This window comes from Puma concolor, chromosome A1 (genome assembly GCF_028749965.1).
Source record: "Puma concolor isolate L17-30 chromosome A1, mPumCon1.1.hap2, whole genome shotgun sequence".
In the NCBI taxonomy this organism is placed as follows: domain Eukaryota; kingdom Metazoa; phylum Chordata; class Mammalia; order Carnivora; family Felidae; genus Puma; species Puma concolor.
The window spans coordinates 161,572,446-161,589,372 of NC_141667.1; the positions used below are offsets into that span (position 1 = coordinate 161,572,446).

The 16,927-nt window shown below is 45.5% G+C and overlaps 1 protein-coding gene across 2 annotated transcripts in view; it reads left to right on the forward strand.

Moving 5' to 3' along the window:
• COL4A1 (collagen type IV alpha 1 chain) overlaps positions 1–16,927 on the forward strand; it is a 155,011-nt gene that overhangs the window by 59,533 nt on the left and 78,551 nt on the right. For both annotated transcript variants that reach the window (XM_086708422.1, XM_086708423.1), the window contains exon 2: positions 4,504–4,563. In XM_086708422.1, the coding sequence (XP_086564548.1) occupies positions 4,504–4,563 (60 nt within the window). The remainder of the gene's footprint in view (positions 1–4,503; positions 4,564–16,927) is intronic.

Below are 16,927 nucleotides of genomic sequence, written 5' to 3' on the forward strand. Positions count from 1 at the left end.
ATGAAATAAATATCCCCAGATGTAGTTGTTTTATGCAGAAGATCTCCACGGCAACAGGGCTAAGGCTTGAGGATATCGTTCAAGAAACAGACTTCACGTGATCACAGTTCTATTAATAGTATTGTTTTCTTTTTGAGAAATGATCTCTTGAAGCAGAATTGAAGCACACATTTATCTCAGACTTAATACACAGCCTCTAACAAAGCGTATTAACTAAAGTTTTTCTTGTCACACCCCCTTCCATTCTGTCTCCAATACCTGTGTCTGTCTTGGGTTAAAATTTGGGTTTGTCTAAGGAACTTGCGAATGTGCGTAAGCACCTTCATACTTTTTATCTCTTAATGTGCTGGCAGTTTTATGTAATGGAAGTTGGTGGTGGGTTCTAATTTCAACCTTGTCCTAGCATGTTGTATTCAAGCTCCAAAGTCAGTTCTTGCATCTGAAAAGTGGGGATGGTAGTACTTACCTCAAAATAACCATCAGCTGATTAAATAAGACGATGGCAAATTGTAGCTTTTGAACACGTTAGTTCCCTTCCTTTCCAGCTTTCTTTTCTTATAGAATGCTATTTTATTTTATTTTAGTTTAGTTTAGTTTTTCATCAGAACAGGTGTATTCCTTAATCCCCATTCCCCCACCCGCCTCCCCTCTGGGAACCATCAGTTTGTTCTCTGTAGTTAAGAGTCTCTTTCTTCCTTTGTCTTTTTTTTTTTTTCCTTTGCTCGTTTGTTTTGTTTCTTAAATTCCACTTACAAATGAGATCATATGGTATTTGTCTTTCTCTGACTTATTTCACTCGGCATTATACTTTCTGGTTCCATCCGCATGTTTGCAAATGGCAAGATTTCATTCTTTTTACGGCTGAATGATATTCCACCGTATGTATACATCACCTCTTCTCTATCCTTCATGTATCGATGGACACTTGGGCTGCTTCCATATCTTGACTGTTGTAAATAATGCTGCAATACACATAGGGGTGCATGTATCCCTTTGAATTAGCGTTCTTATATTTTTTGGGTAAATACCCAGAAGTGCGATTGCTGGATTGTGGGGTAGTTCTATTTTTAACTTTTTGGGGAAACTCCATACTGATTTCCACAGTGGCTGCACCAGTTTGCATTCCCACGAAGGCGCACGAGGGGTCCTTTTTCTCCACAACCTCGTCAGCACTTGCTGTTTCTTGTGCTTTGATTTTAGCTGTTCTGACAGGTGTGAGGTGATATCTCACTGTAGTTTTTTGGTTTATATTTCCCTGACGATGAATGTTGTTGAGCATCTTTTCATGTGTCTGTTGGCCATCTGGATGTCTTCTTTGGGGAAATGTCGGTTCATGTTTTCTGCCCAAGTTTTAATTGGGTTGTTTGTTTCTTTGGGGTGTTGAATTATATCAGTTCTTTATATATTTTGCATACTAACCCTTTATTGGATATGTTGTTTATAAATATCTTTTCCCATTCAGTTGGTTGCTTTTTAGTTTTGTCGACTGTTTCCTTTGCTGTGCAGAAACTTTATTTTGATGTAGTCCCAATAGTTTATTGTTGGTGTTATTTCCCTTGCCCCAGGAGACATATTCAGAAAGATGTTCCTATGGCTGTTGTCAAAGAGGTTACTGCCTGTTGTCTCTTCAAGGATTTCTATGGTTTCAGGTTTCACATTTAGGTTTTTAATCCATTTTGAGTTTATTTTTGTGTATGGTGAAAAAAAAGTTTCATCCTTTTGCATGCGGCTGTCCATTTTTCCCAACGCCATTTGTTGAAGAGATGGTCTTTTCCCCATTGTATATTCATTCCTCCTTTGTGAAAAATTAATTGACCATAGAATTGTGGGTTTATTTCTAGTCTTTCTATTCTATTCTATTCTATTCTATTCTATTCTATTCTATTCTTTCTATGTCTGTTTCTATGCCAGTACCATACTGTTTTGATTACCACTTTGTAATGTAACTTGAAGTCTGGAATTGTGATACCTCTGCTTTTGTTTTTCTTTTTCAAGATCGCTTAGGTTATTTGGGGCCTTTTGTGGTTCCATACAAATTTTAGGATTGTTTGTTCTAGTTCTGTGAAAAATGCTGTTGGTATTTTGATAGGGATTGCATTAAATGTGTAGATTGCTTTATGTAGTATTGACATTTTAACAATATTTGTTCTTCCAATCCATGAGCATGGACTGTCTTTCCATTTCTTTGTGTTGTTTTTAATTTCTTTCATCCGTGATTCATAGTTTCAGGGTACAGGTCTTTCTTTCACCTTTTTGGTTAAGTTTATTCATAGGTATTTTATTTTATTTTTTTGGTACAATTATAAATGGGATTATTTTCTTAATTTCTTTTTCTGCTGCTTCATTGTTAGCCTTCATTATATTGAGGTATCAGAGGGTTTTGTATCATGAATGGATGTTGTACTTTGTCAAATGCTTTTTCTGCATCTGTTGAAATGAACGTATGGTTTTCATCCTTTCTCTTGTTGGTATGATATATCATGTTGATTGATTTGTGAGTATTGAACAACCCTTGCATCCTGGGAATAAATCCCACTTGATCGTGGTGAGTGATTTTTTTAAAGGTATTGTTGGATTCTATTTGCTAATATTTTGTCGAGGAATTTTGCATCTATGTTCATTAGGGATATTGGTCTGTAGTTCCCTCCCCCTTTTCTTTTGAGGTGTCTTTATCTGGTTTTGGTATCAGAATGATACTGGTCTCAAGAATAAATTTGGAAGTTTTCCTTCCTCTTCTAATTTTTGGAGTAGTTTGAGACTAGGTATTAACTCTTCTTCAAATGTTGGTAGAATTCGTATGTGAAACCAGCTGGTCCCAGACTTTCATTTGTTGGGGTTTTTTGGATTACTGATTCATTTTCATTTCTGGCAATTGGTCTGTTCAAATTTTCTATTTCTTCCTGCTTCAGTTTTGGTAGATTATATATACATCTAGGAATTTATCCATTTCTTCTAAGTTGTCCAATTTGTTGGCATATTATTCTATTTTGTTATATTGGAATAATATATTAATATTATGTCCTAATATAATGATTTAATAGAATTAATATTATATCATAATATTTTATTACAATTGTTTGTATTTCTGTGGTATTGGTTGTTATTCTCCCCTTTCATTAATTACTTTATTTAGATTTTCTTTTCTTTTTTTTTTTTAATTTTTTTTTTTAACGTTTATTTATTTTTGAGACAGAGAGAGACAGCATGAACGAGGGAGGGTCAGGGAGAGAGGGAGACACAGAATCCAAAACAGGCTCCAGGTCTGAGCCATCTCAGAGCCTGACGCGGGGCTTGAACCCACGAACCGCGAGATCATGACCTGAGCCGAAGTCAGATGCTCAACCGACTGAGCCACCCGGGCGCCCCTTTCTCTCCTTTTCTTGATGGATCTGGCTAGAGGTTTATCAATTTTGTTGATCTTTTCAAAGAAGCAGCTCCAGGTTTCATTAATCTGTTCTCTTGTTTTTTTAGTTTCTATTTATTTCTGCTCTAATCTTTATTATTTCCTTCCTTTTGCTGGGTTGGGGTTTTGTTTGTTCTTCTTTTTCTAGCTCCTTTACGTGTAACATTAGGTTGTTTATTTGAGATTTTTCTTGCTTTTTGGTGTAGGCCTGTGTTGCTGTAAACTTTCCTCTTAGAACCACTTCTACTGTGTTCCGAAGGTTTTGGACCATCATGCTTTCATTTTTATTTGTTTCCATGTACTTTTTTATTTCTTCTTTGATTTCTTGATTGACCTATTCATTGTTTAGTGGCGTGTAATTTAACCTCCACGTATTTGTGGTCTTCCCAGATTTTTTCTTGTGGTTGATTTCTAGTTGCATTGCATTGTGGCCAGAAAAGATACATGGTATGATTTCAATCTTTTTGAACTTGTTGAGACTTGGTTTGTGGCCTAATATGTGATCTATTCTGGAGAATGTTCCTCTTCTCCAGCTTTTATTACATGCTTGGGTTCTTTTCATTCAAGCTTTAACTGAATTGAAAATCAGTTCTCTAAGGTTGGGCTTAAAATAAGCTCCTTCATTTATTTCCTCTTTGCACAAACATTTTTTGCATACTTGTGTGTCCTTGGGAATTTGGAGGACAAAGCATGGACTCTGCTTTCCTGGGGCCTCAGTTTCCCTGGTCTCTGGTCTGAAACTCCTTAATCAGTATCATAGCCTTGCAAATATGGGTGATGCCCTGTTAAAATCATCCCTGGAGAGGCGATTCCAAAAAGTATAAATAGAAGCCTTCAGTTTGTGGAGCAAGTAATGCTTTGATTTGCTCTACTCCAGGACTACTATTTCATCTATGAGGGCAAGAGAGAGGAGCCAGAGGCTACGTACATGATAACCCCATGAGAGCAAGTGCAGATCTCACATTTTGAGGTCGTACTCCTCATAACGGGGTAGGACATTTCCCATAAATAGGTGAAGATGCCAAAATCATTTCAATTCAAAAAGTGACCTCAATTTGCAAGAGTCCTTCTATTTAAAGACGTTTTTCTCTTCCTTCCAGGGCGGTTGTGCTGGCTCTGGCTGCGGGAAGTGTGACTGCCATGGAGTGAAGGGACAGAAGGTAAGTGGCCAAAACTTAAATGGTAACAGTTTGTTTTGAATTGCCATTGATATGGAAATCATGAAAAACTGCATTACACCTAACCAAATCATCAGCAGTTCATCTTAAAGCCTTATTACTTACTATTTTGATAATTTCCCCAGAGTGATTCAAATGAAGCAAAACCAGGCTTAACATTATGTCTAGGGGATCTCAGCAGCAGCTTCCCAAAGATTGTGATAATTAGTGGCAGTTAATGCAGAAAAACGGATTTGGTTTCATTCCTTTTTTGACTCAAGAAGGGACACGTGTATTGGCAGAAAACCTGTCAAGTCAGTAGTATTCTTTGGAACCCATGTGTAAGAACGAAACTTAGCACGTTTCTCAAAACAGAAAAAGTTTCTATTGCACCTAAAGGCTTCAGATCAGTATTTTTAACCCCACACTGACCCAGAATTATTTACAAAAACAGTAAATATTTATTGTTCCCCAAATGTAAATTGAATTATATTTTTCTAAGCAAGTGTTCCTGCCTGTCATTTAAGAGTCACAGACCTGGGTAAATCCTTTTCTCTGGAGGGCAATCAATCTGTGCGTTTCAGTTGTTTGGAGAGAGGGTGTCTGCCTGGGTTTCCCCGGGGACAGTGCAGCACCCTGAAACTGCATGGTTCTGTACACCAGGTGTGGCCATGAGAAGACATGGCCAGTAAGCCAGTTGGCCTGTGACGAGTGGGGGCCCGAGGCAGGCGGGGGTGTATGGAGCAAGGGAGGCCACTGTCTGCTCTTCGGGTGCAGCCAGGGTGTCAGCCAGGGCTGGATGTCCATTCTCTACTTCATGGCCTGCTGCAGGCTTATCAGGTCACAGGCTCACACTCTTGAAATTCAGAGAATTTTACTGTACAGAAAATGGTTTGGTTTCTTTTTAGCTACTTGCTAAAGTACCAACATTATTATTAGTTTTTAAATACACTCATAGTTGGTGGTACCAGTATTAATGGATAGTTGTGTGTTTTTTTTTTAATGTTTATTTTTGAAAGAGAGAGAGAAAGAGAGAGAGAGACAGAGTGTGAGCTGGCAAGGGGCAGAGAGAGAGGGAGACACAGAATCCGAAGCAGGCTCCAGGCTCTGAGCTGTCAGCACAGAGCCCGACGCAGGGCTCGAACTCACAAACTGTGAGATCACGACCTGAGCCGAAGTTGGACGCTTACCTTCTTAACCAACTGAGCCACCCAGGAGCCCCAATGGATAGTTTAAAAAAAAAAATTTTTTTTTTAACATTTATTCATTTGTTGAGAGACAGAGAGCACAAGCAGGGGAGGGGGCAGAGAGAGGGGGAGAAATGGAATCCGAAGCAGGCTCCAGGCTCTGAGCTGTCAGCACAGAGCCCAACCTGGGGCTTGAACTCATGAAACGCGAGATCATGCCCTGAGCCGAAGTCGGGCGCTCAACCGACTGAGCCACCCAGGTGCCCCTGGATAGTTTTTTGAACAAATGCAGTATGTGAAAATATATTGATAGCTTTCATTATCAACCGTATCAACTATAATCCACCTTCATGGTCTGTTCATTTTCTTATTTGGGAAGTTTTTCTAGCTAGTTCCAGTGTGCATTTGCAAGAGTTATTTTATAGCGGGGGAAAGTATGTTCATACCACAAGGAATCTCTCTCTCTCTCTCTCTGTCTCTTTCTTTTTTCTTTTGATCTAACTTGAGTTTTACACATAAGCACACTGAGCTAACAAAGACATTCTTAAAACTATAAAAAGTAGAACTTTCCTATGTCAACAAATAGGAACTGAAGGCCTGTATCAACATCACAGTGTTTTTCTTGTAACTTAAAGCATCAGGAGCTGGAGGGGAGGTGGCGGTAACGAGTCTCACTCTCAAAGAGAGCGGAGTCCATTCCCCCGACTTTCCCAGTCTCCCCTCTCATCCAGCAGCTGCAGACTCTGGTGGTGGCCCCCCCCCCCCCCCCCCGCAAGGCTCTGCTTTTTCAGACTTCCTATTCCATGCATATGCTTTCCAGCCTGACTCATTTTCATTTTTACCCCAAATCCACCCATTAATAACATGTAACCAGGCAGAATAATCTAGATATAGCTCTCTAGGTATTTTTGGCTGAGTTTTCTGTGACTTGAGAACAGCTACTCAGGGACTTGGTTCACTTTAGTTCGGATTTGGTTAAATATCTTTAGAGAAGGCAGGGGTCACCTCTGAGTCACGGCCAGCGTCTAGCACCCAGCCCCGCAAGGAAAGGGTCTTTAGACATTTCTTTTCAAAAGTGAGCATCGAGGAAACCCTTGAGCATTGAGGGAACCCTTGAGGTGGCTGGGTACACTCAGGTGAGGCCAGGTCTGTGTTTATCTCCACAAGGAAACACGCCTGCTTCCCACTTGGGCACTGGACGGTCAAAGGGAGGAGGCATCGAGGGCGAAGATGTGCCATTAGATTGTGCCCCTTTCTTGTGATGTGGTCTCAGGCGAGCCTCCCACTGAGACCACCCTGAGCCTTGAAATCAGAAAACCGCAGAGCGCCCCCTTGGGGGTGGGAAGAGTAGAATTCTGCTCTCCCCCCTTGCTGACCATCAAGAAGATTCCCAGCCAGTGGACCAGACATCTGGGATCCAGGGCCTCTGTGACCTTTCCTGGCCGGCCCTGCCCCCTCAGCACCCTGTCTCTGCCCACTTGGGATTTTTTATCTTATTCCTAAAACAAGACTATTTAAAATGAAATACTTGTAAGCTGTAGGTTAAACCATTCTGAATTAATCTTTTAGAAGACTGTAATTTTCCCATGGATTCAGAAGGCCCCTTGAAATCTAGCTAAATGGTTTAGTATTATGTCTTTTCAACAAAAATTGAAGATGTGTCTTGAGCACAAGTATTTCAGGCCCCACGTTTCACATCACATGACCAAGGAAGAGGTCCTTCCCCCCTGCCCCCCACGGAAAGAGGACATTTTAACCTCCACTCATTGTCTTGAAACTGATGTCGGTCAGTGTTAATGACCTGGAACACCTGAAGTGTGGTTGAGCCGGGATTTCAGACGTGGTTCCCCTGTCATGCCCTCCCCCTCCCCGCCCTCCCCCTCCCATCCCGAGGTCAGACAACAGAGGATTTTATTCTCAGCTGGCACATCAGTGACAGGAATTGGCCCTTCTCCACCGTCATCGCCCCCCGCCCATTCTCAGAGTGAGGCCTGGGCATGCTAACGGGGTTTAAATGCAAAATGAGCCGAGGGTGTCGAATCACAGCCCCTAGATCTAGCAGTTCGGATCACCGGCCTGCTTTGGAGCTCCTGCCGGATGGCTTTGCTTCTCCTCTGAGTTATTTTGCTATTCTCAAATGCCTGCAAGTCAGATGAATTTTGACCTGTTTTTTAAAAATAGGATAGTAGGAGCCACATAACTCTGAGACAGTTCAAGTTACCTAAGTGGGACAGAGTGTCAGCCGCCTTGGAAATGTGGAAATCGTTGTTTCTGACACATGTCTTTTCCACGTCTCCTCGAGGAAAACTTTCACATGCTGACTACTTAGAATCCACCGGCGGGCCCTGGAATGTCTCCGGTCTCAGTTGCCAAACCTTTTCTGGCTAAGTCCCGTGTTCGAGGGAGATGTCATTCCTGGGCAGAATGTCTTCTGTTCTCCAGTTGCCATAAGTGAGTGTCAACGTAGGGGGTCTTTGGGCATGTTCTAATCTCAGTCATCAGGCTAACCCTGGGCGTCTTGCTCTGCGTTCACGAGGCTTTCGCAGGACGTCAGGGGCCCTCGGAGATGTTTGTCTCCCCACTCCCCTGGCTGGCACGCGTATCTTCAGGTGCTTTCTCTTAGGTGATTACTTCGGGTTTGTACCGGTGGCTTGGTGTTCCTCCGGGGGCCTCAGCCCTGTGGGAACGGTGGCTGCTTAACCTGATTAGCGTTTTGAATGCTTGCCTACTCAGAAACAGACAAAAGTTGAGCTCTTCTTTTGCTTGAGAACCTGCTTTTCGCAACTCCGTGAGATATTAGGAAAGGCAGCACATTCCGAAGAGTTACTGCCGTCTGCTTGGGAACTGGCCGTTTGTGTTTTGCCAACGTAGAGCTTACAGAAGAAGCCTTTCAGATGTTTTGGCCCCGGGCGCCCCTGTTGATGTAAAACACGCATTCTCTTCCGTGACCCCGCAGCGTTCAAGACAGGGAGCTCCCCACCAAACCAGGGGTGAGACGTGTGCAGACGAGGCGGATAGCCGAGTGGGGAGCGAGCAGCCGAATCGCAGGGGGCGCAGAGAAAACAGGTGCCCCGGTTCTCAGGAAGGAGCGGCCCTGCGGCCCAGAGGTGGCCCGGGGCTGCGAAAAAAGGGACCGCTTCCCGGTGAAGTGCGGTGCAGACATATTCTGTGTCCAACTCATGGACTTGACATGCTTGCCTAGGGAGCAGGGTCACTCACAGGCATAAGGACACACACAGAGCTTACCCACACTCATCTGAGAAAATGCCTCTTGTGGCCAGTTGATAAACGTATTGTTGAAAAGGCCTGATGGTTCCTAATCGGGTGACTCTGGCAAGGGGCTTTCCCCACCACGGTCTGAAGCAGGGTCTTCATGAAACAGAATCATGGCATTTCTGTCCCCTAACAAGAACTGTGTGGGTGTCTCCTCCGTGTACTCTACCCTGCTGATGCCTCGCTGCTTGCCAGCAGCGTGGGAAAGAAGCCCCGTGTCCTGTGGTCACTGGGTAGACTGTGAGTCAGAGTCCCGCTCCGCACGCGGGTCCTGCACAGTGTGATGCGTCATCAGCGAGGACAGCCCCAGATCACCCGCAAAGCAGAGAACTTTGAAAATGGAATTTCTGTTGGGCTGAAATGGGTGCCTTATCTGATTTGGAAGGGTGGAGGAGTCTGGCCAATCTGGAAGGCGTTCTGTGTTGGGCCCTGGAAATCTGGGAGGAAGTTCGCGTCACTCTTCTTGCGGGACACTCTTTTCTTTTATTACGGCGGATGGTTTGGGGCTTCGCCAGCCATTTAGTTCTCATATGTGTGTCACACAGTCAATAAATATCCCACATCAGGCCGCCATATAAACCTGTCTGTCTACATCTTGACATTAAATTGTAGCGTCTGCCCATTCACAGCCGATCTCGGCAGGAGAGGAAAATCCTGGCTTTGGAATGTCAGAGCAAGAAAAAGGGTCAACGTGTATTGAACATCTATGTTGGGTCAGGCGCAGTGCTGAATTTTTTAATGCTTCTTCTTCTTATATTTGTTTTATAGTTGAAGAAACCAGCGAATCCAGGGTTTCTCACTTTTGGCACTATTCACATCTTGGGTGGGCTAGTTTTTGTTGTGGGGGGTTCCTTTGCATGCAGGATATTTAGCAACATCCTTGGCCTCTGCCCACCAGATGCCACCAGCACCTTCTCCCCCATTTGTGGCAACCGGAAGGTCTCCAGGTTTGGCCAGATAGATGTTTCCACAGGGGGTGGGGGGGGGTGGGTGGAGGGGAAGTATAATCGCTCTGGATTGAGAGCCACTGAACTGGCCCCATCTCTTTTAGGGAATATAAGGCAAGGCACTGGTCAGAGCACTTCTCAGTTTCCATTGTTCAAGATAAGAGGATCTTGATCTGGGGGATCCCAAGGAGAGGAATTTGGGGTTCAGAATATTGAAGTCTTGAACAAGCTCCCGTTGCTTTAAAACTCAGTCCACGTGGGGTATGCTGCTCTGCAGGCCACCTGCCTAGGAAAGCAGACCTTCCAAAGCCTTTCTCTGGGCAGTGGTGATAGAACAGATTGCTGGAGAACCACAGAGAAATGGACGTATTCCTTTGGGGCCACGGGCAGACCTCCCAGTTCCAGTTCCAGATGAGCATCCACTGGGTTAAACAAACAAGCACAGGGAGCCACCTTGTCTGTGACACAGAGCAGGTCAGAGGTCGTGTGGCCACATCCCGAGTCCCGCTCCCCACCTGAGGAAGGTTAGGGGAAGTCCAGCCCAAATAACCAGCATTCGCTCCCATCCGGAGGATGTTCATTTCATACGGCATTCAGAATAAAGCCTTGAGGGGAGGGCGTATGGAAGGGAGGTTTCTCTGGCCAGCATTGGGACCCCTTCCTCCAGGAAGTCCTGGTGCATTCTCTGTCCTGTAGGAAATCTGTCACCCTGGTCCAAAGGGAGTGACTTTGTTATGTATTGGGCACGCCTCCTTGATTTCCCAGGAGGTAAATATGGCCACATTTCTTACACATTCTGGATGTAGTCAGAGACTAGGGTCATCAGCTTATTCATGGCCTCGTTGACATCTGGGAAGAGGCATCTTGTCTCTGTTTTCCACGGGCTGCTCAGAGTTGTGGCAGTCAATCAATCAGCACGCACTTCTCAGCCGTTACTTTGCCAGGCACCTTGCGAGAGAGCAAAACAAGCATTTTCAGGGTCCTTCTCTCAAGGGCACACGGTACATAAGGAAAAAGTGTAAAGAATGTGCTGATTGTAATCATGTCTGAATACAAGAGAACAGGCAACACTTTCCCGCCTTCCTGATTCTGTGTGCCCTTTTACATTGGTTTTTCCCATCGGTTCCTGTTGGCAGAGGCCTTGCTTGCTGGGGACTGGAGACACCGGCCCGTGCCCCTGACAGCCCTCAGAAATGCCTCAGGACCTCAGTCACCTTTACGACGAAGGGTCTCACTTTCTCACGACCACCACCGTGGGGCACACGTGTTTCCGTATTAAGCGAAATTCTTTTTTGAGACAGGGACTACATTGTGTTAGTATTTTTTGGGAATTCAACAGTCTTTAATTTATTTATGTATTTCTTTCATTGGTCTTTTAATTTATTCATGGCTAATAACAGACATACTTTTAGCCATGATTTCATTACGAAATAAAAAATAATAGGGTGTTTTGTATGTTGTACTTTATATTATGACCAGTTGCCCTCTTTTCACTCTTAGCATAAAATAATAGATATATTATATGTTATCTTTCTATTATTCTTTTGTCAGGGTATTGAAAATCCCTTTCTCATAAATTAAATTATATTAACCATCATTCTAAATATTAACGGTGTCATATTTATCCCTCGTTAATGTTTTCCTCAAGTAAATGAAAGTAAATATTTTTATATAAATCTTTGAAACTAGATAAATGAACTGATTTGGACTACTAGTAATGAATTATTGATAATAACGACAATTTATTTACGAAGCACTTACTCTGTGAGAGGCATTGCATTGCATTTGGATCAGGGAGAATTTTAAAATCCAGTATATTGAGGGGCGCCTGGGTGGCGCAGTCGGTTAAGCGTCCGACTTCAGCCAGGTCACGATCTCGCGGTCCGTGAGTTCGAGCCCCGCGTCGGGCTCTGGGCTGATGGCTCAGAGCCTGGAGCCTGTTTCCGATTCTGTGTCTCCCTCTCTCTCTGCCCCTCCCCCGTTCATGCTCTGTCTCTCTCTGTCCCAAAAATAAATTAAAAAAAAAAAAAACAAAAAAATAAAATCCAGTATATTGAAAAAAAATACATTTTTCTACTCATAAGATTTGAAATCTAATCTATAAAGTCAAAATGCAGAAGAGAGTGCTACTTACTACAAAATATTAGGAGGTTTATTTAACAAAATTGTGGTTAGCGTATTTGAAATTACTTCCAGTATTACTGAGACTGATTGGGTATCTTTATTTTTATCAGTGTTTTGAGCATTTCTAAAAGGCAATGTGTAGTTTGGCCCTTCCCAAAACATGAGTCTCAGAGCATCTTGAGATGTTAATAGATGTTTCCTTTGGGATGGAACAGGGAAAATGTTCCAAGGACAAATGAGTGTGGGGAACACTGAGTTATGGCTAAATGCTTGTTTGTTGTTTCCGGGCCAGAGCATCAGCTTTAATGACTTAGGATCTTTAATAAGTTTGTGAGCATTCAATGGGAGGCATATGACGTACCGTTCCCCGGATGTGCTCAGTCATAGACCCTTTTATCTCTCGGATGGGAGACAGCCTGTAGGGAAGAATGTTTTGTTGAATCAAAGCCTTCCTTCTGGTGTGACCTCCACCATCTACCATGAGCTGAGTGTATCTCATGCAGTTACTTAGACCAGGTTACCCTCAGGAAGAGGAAGGTGGCCTTTGACTTGTGGCTTCCCAGGGCTGCTACAGGGACACATGGAAGGCATTGTGCCCAAAAGCACTCAGGAAATTGAACGTGTCACATATGCGCACGTGTCTGCTTAGCAGTAGCTGAGTTTGAAGGTTGCATGAGTACGAGGACAGGCTTTGCTGGCGGGGCCAGCTACGGGAGGGTTCCTGGACATATAGAGAGATGTGGAGACCCCTCTTCCCAGGTGGAGTCTGCAAGGCCAAAGACGCTGACCGGTTACACCTGTGCCAGAAGCTCTCCAGAGCCTCAGTTAAAGAGACGTTAGGATGTTTTCAGCGCAGAACCATTGTTAGGAGACATGTTTGTAGCTTTTGGATGCTTTTGGTGGAGGAAAAATGAGATGGCTCACTTGGGAGGTCTGTCTGGAAATACATCCAGTTTCTAGTCAGTGTCCTGATTTCATCACCCATTTCCAGAATCCTTATCCCTTAAAACGTAAGGGGAAACAATTCTCCCTTTCCGCAGCCCAGATACCGCTACAGGGTTTTGTGAACTGCTCTTCCTGATGTGCATGTAATTACAGGCGTTGTCCAGGCTCATCCCTGCCCCCAGCCAGCTGTCCCTGTTCTAGATATTGTAAAAGGGGAACTTCTGAGAAATGTCCTTTATTTTTGCCACATGAGGGATCGAACACCCCAAGCGTCTACTTTAATCACTTTGGGAGCCATCGGTATTCGCCGCAGGGTCCCATGGCATGTTCCTTCTCTTCCGGTTAGCGGATCATGTGGGCTAATACACCCTCTTTTCCTTTTCCATGTTTTCTGTGGTGTCTTGTTAATGCCAAGATTTTTTCCAGATGGTTCCTATTTCCACATATTACACATGACTCATCTGGCAGAGTCCTCGTGAGAATCAACATGGGTTCCCACATTCACCTACTTTTGTCTTTTTTATAGTGCTTTGAAAACAAAGAGCTTTAAAAACTGTGTTTGGGGGCACCTGGGTGGCGCAGTCGGTTAAGCCTCCGACTTCAGCCAGGTCACGATCTCGCGGTCCGTGAGTTCGAGCCCCGCGTCAGGCTCTGGGCTGATGGCTCAGAGCCTGGAGCCTGTTTCCGATTCTGTGTCTCCCTCTCTCTCTGCCCCTCCCCCGTTCATGCTCTGTCTCTCTCTGTCCCAAAAATAAATAAACGTTGAAAAAAAAAAATTTTTAAAAACTGTGTTTGAATCCCAGGGTTAAGATACTACCAGTATTCCAGAGGGGAGTCACTGAAAACAGATCCACGTTAAGTGGCTTTATTTCATTCTGCACACAAGCCCCACCATGGACGTCTCATGGATGTTTCACCACTTCAGTACCCGCTGGCCTCCCTTAGCGCAGGAGGGACGTGGGCTATGCGCTCCCACCTTGTACCCCTCTGCCTGTTTCTCTCCGCTGCATAAAGTCTGCCCTTTGTCATGTGCTTCTGGGGCTTGTGAAACTCGTGATGGGTGACAATCATCAAAAAAACCTAAACCTACATTGTTTTTCTATTTGCACCTCTATTTGGAACACACCTCATCGAGCACAGCTTTAAAAATAGTGATTTGATCTTGTTTCCATGTTTAGAAGGAGGAGTAGGAATTCAATGTCTTGAATGCAATATTGTGTCCTGTGACTTTTAAGGCCTAGAACACCTCATGTGAGCGAGCGGGCGCTGTTGTCATGATGCTGGGCCCTGATAGCCCTCATCTTGATGACTGATGGGGAAAAATTGTTTTGTTTTGTTTTTTTTTTTTGTAAATAGGATCCTGAGGAAACATTGGTTGTCAGGAACCATAGCTTTCTATTTGAAGGAGCCAAATGAGACTGTGTGTTTTAATTCAAGATCAAAGGCAACTTAAAACAGGCCCTGATAAATGCGAACGGGGCATTTGGACTTCTGTCGCTGAACATGGAACACACGAGCACTGCGAATATGTCTCTAGATGGCACGTAATGATGCGAAGTGCTTATGGAGTGTGGGCGTGGACACGGCACCCGCAAAAATGATCTTAGCAGAACCCTCGTCCTTGTGAAGTGGTTCAGCACAATGTGCAATTAAACAAAGGAAGAATTAGTCAGCGGTAACGAGCAAAGCAGATGGTCCCGGGAAGTGGTGCCCCCGTGTCTTCTTTCCCTCTGGCAAACCCATTAGAAACGTTAAAGGTACGGCTCGAACACCTCTCCCCGGTGGCTTAGCTGCCTCCGCTGGTTAACCACATGGTTTTGCAAATGCACGATGCTTATCTGGCCCGAAATTTCATTGACTCTCCATTTCTTCACAGGGGAATCCGGGGAGCTAACAATGAATGAGTCTTGGCTGATTGCTACAAGGCCACCATGAACTCATTCCCAGTTAAAGCCCTTCGGTGGGGGTTCTCCTTCATTAGCACGAGGCTGTGCGGACCCTGTGCTTACAGACCAGCCTCCAAAGGGACGTAAGGTGCTCCTGGTAATAAAGACAGATATGAATCTCTTACACGCATCCCATGTGATCGTGAGGTTTTATCCGGACATATTTTATGGATGTCCCATCATAGCACATGAGGGCCATATGTGAGTTCACTGATTCTAGGCAAGAAATCTGTGCTGTAAGTTGATGTGAATTCTGAGACCTTTAGGGAATGGCTATGTGTATGATTTGGAAATGGCTTTCCCTGGAAGACTGGTTAAGGAAGTAAGGAATTAAGTCTACCCATAAGTAGATCCAGTGAGCAGTTGGAGCCAGAAAACAATGTCCACCACCCCACCCCATCCGCCTTTCGTTCTGGGGGCTTCTGTTCCACTTGGCGGTGTGCCGATGGCCGGAGGCGGTGGTTAGCAGGACAGGCATGACACGGGCTCACGGCAGAGGGAAGTGTTAAACAAGCAACAGCACCAATAAACCCTGGACTGAACACTCTGTTACCAGCTCTGGGGGAGACAGGGTTGTGAGACTGAGCCCCCCGGGGACCAGAGATGAGCTGGGGTCTCGGGTCAGGGAAAGGCAAACCCAGCTTTTCACCAGCAGGCACCTCAAATTCAGGCAGCACTCTCGGGGCACAAGGCTTAGACCCCCCAGTGTTTCACATCTGCTCAGATTTGGGGTGGAAAATTGGACACTTTGGGAGACTGCCGTGGGCTACTGAACCCCCCCACATCCCCATCTCATCTTCTCCTTTCCACCTATGAGACCCCAAATCTTTAAGGGACACAGTTTCATGAAAGTGGTTTGGCCAGAAGCAGAATGTGTGTCCTTCCGTGAGCCCTTGGGAGTTATTGTTTTCTTAGGCTGGGCCTCCCGCCTCGGGTCTGGTCTGTGTTTCAGGGACGAGGGTGGAAGGAACCCAGACGAAGCTCGTTCCCACACTGTCTGCTTCGCAACCCGGGAGGCCTGGGAGGCCCGGGAGGCCACGCTGTCCTGTGCACTGGGACACAGCGCTTTTTCTCCTGGTCCAGGGCGTGCTGTAAGCATCGCTGCGGAACCCTCCGGCCCTGGCCGGTGTGCTGCCGGCGTTTGGTGGCTCAGGCCCAGAACGGAGGCGCCGGGTGGAGAACAGCACCTCCTTGGCGGATTCGAGACCACACAGGCCGTGCCCTGGGAGCCCAGCAGGGAGGCCACGACCCCGCAGTGTCAGGAGGGCCCCTGGGGGCGTCCTGCCTTCCGGGGCTCTGTGTCCCCTCTGGATGTGGGGCGCGCGGTTCTTTACCAGAGACGGTGACCTGGCAGCTTGTTGAATGTCTTGCCTGCCAGGGCAGAAGTGCTCTCTGGCTGCGGGAAAAGCTTCCAGTAAAAGCTAAGAATAGTATTCTGAAGTATGATTTGCAGTCATGAAGCAGAGCAGTGGACATTAGATGGCTGACCTGTGCCCAGGAACTCTGCCCCTTGGGCCCCTGTGGGTCTGGGGCCGCAAGGACAGGAGCTGAGGCCTCGCAGGGCGTGGGGCTCCCTCTGGGGGCTCTGAGCACATGACATTGTGTGTGGGGGGGCTGTGCTTTCACAACTCGCTGTGTGGGCACGAGGTGCCTCTTTTGTCTTTCTTTCTAGAAATTTGGTTCTCCCCCTCCTTCCTGCCACAGGTTTCTAGTCCTTTCCCATTGCTTCCTGCTCTTCCTGTCTGCTCACTGCCCAGGAACACCTCGTTCACCTTCCCCAGCCCCATGGCACACATTCCTGGGGCCTGCCTCCTGCTCATCTCCTGTCTGTGTTCATGTGCGTGTGAGCCACATGTGCACATGCACACACACAGCACGGTACACACGTAGGCACACATGCACAGACAGCACGGTGCACACATGCACTCGCACGCACATGCACACG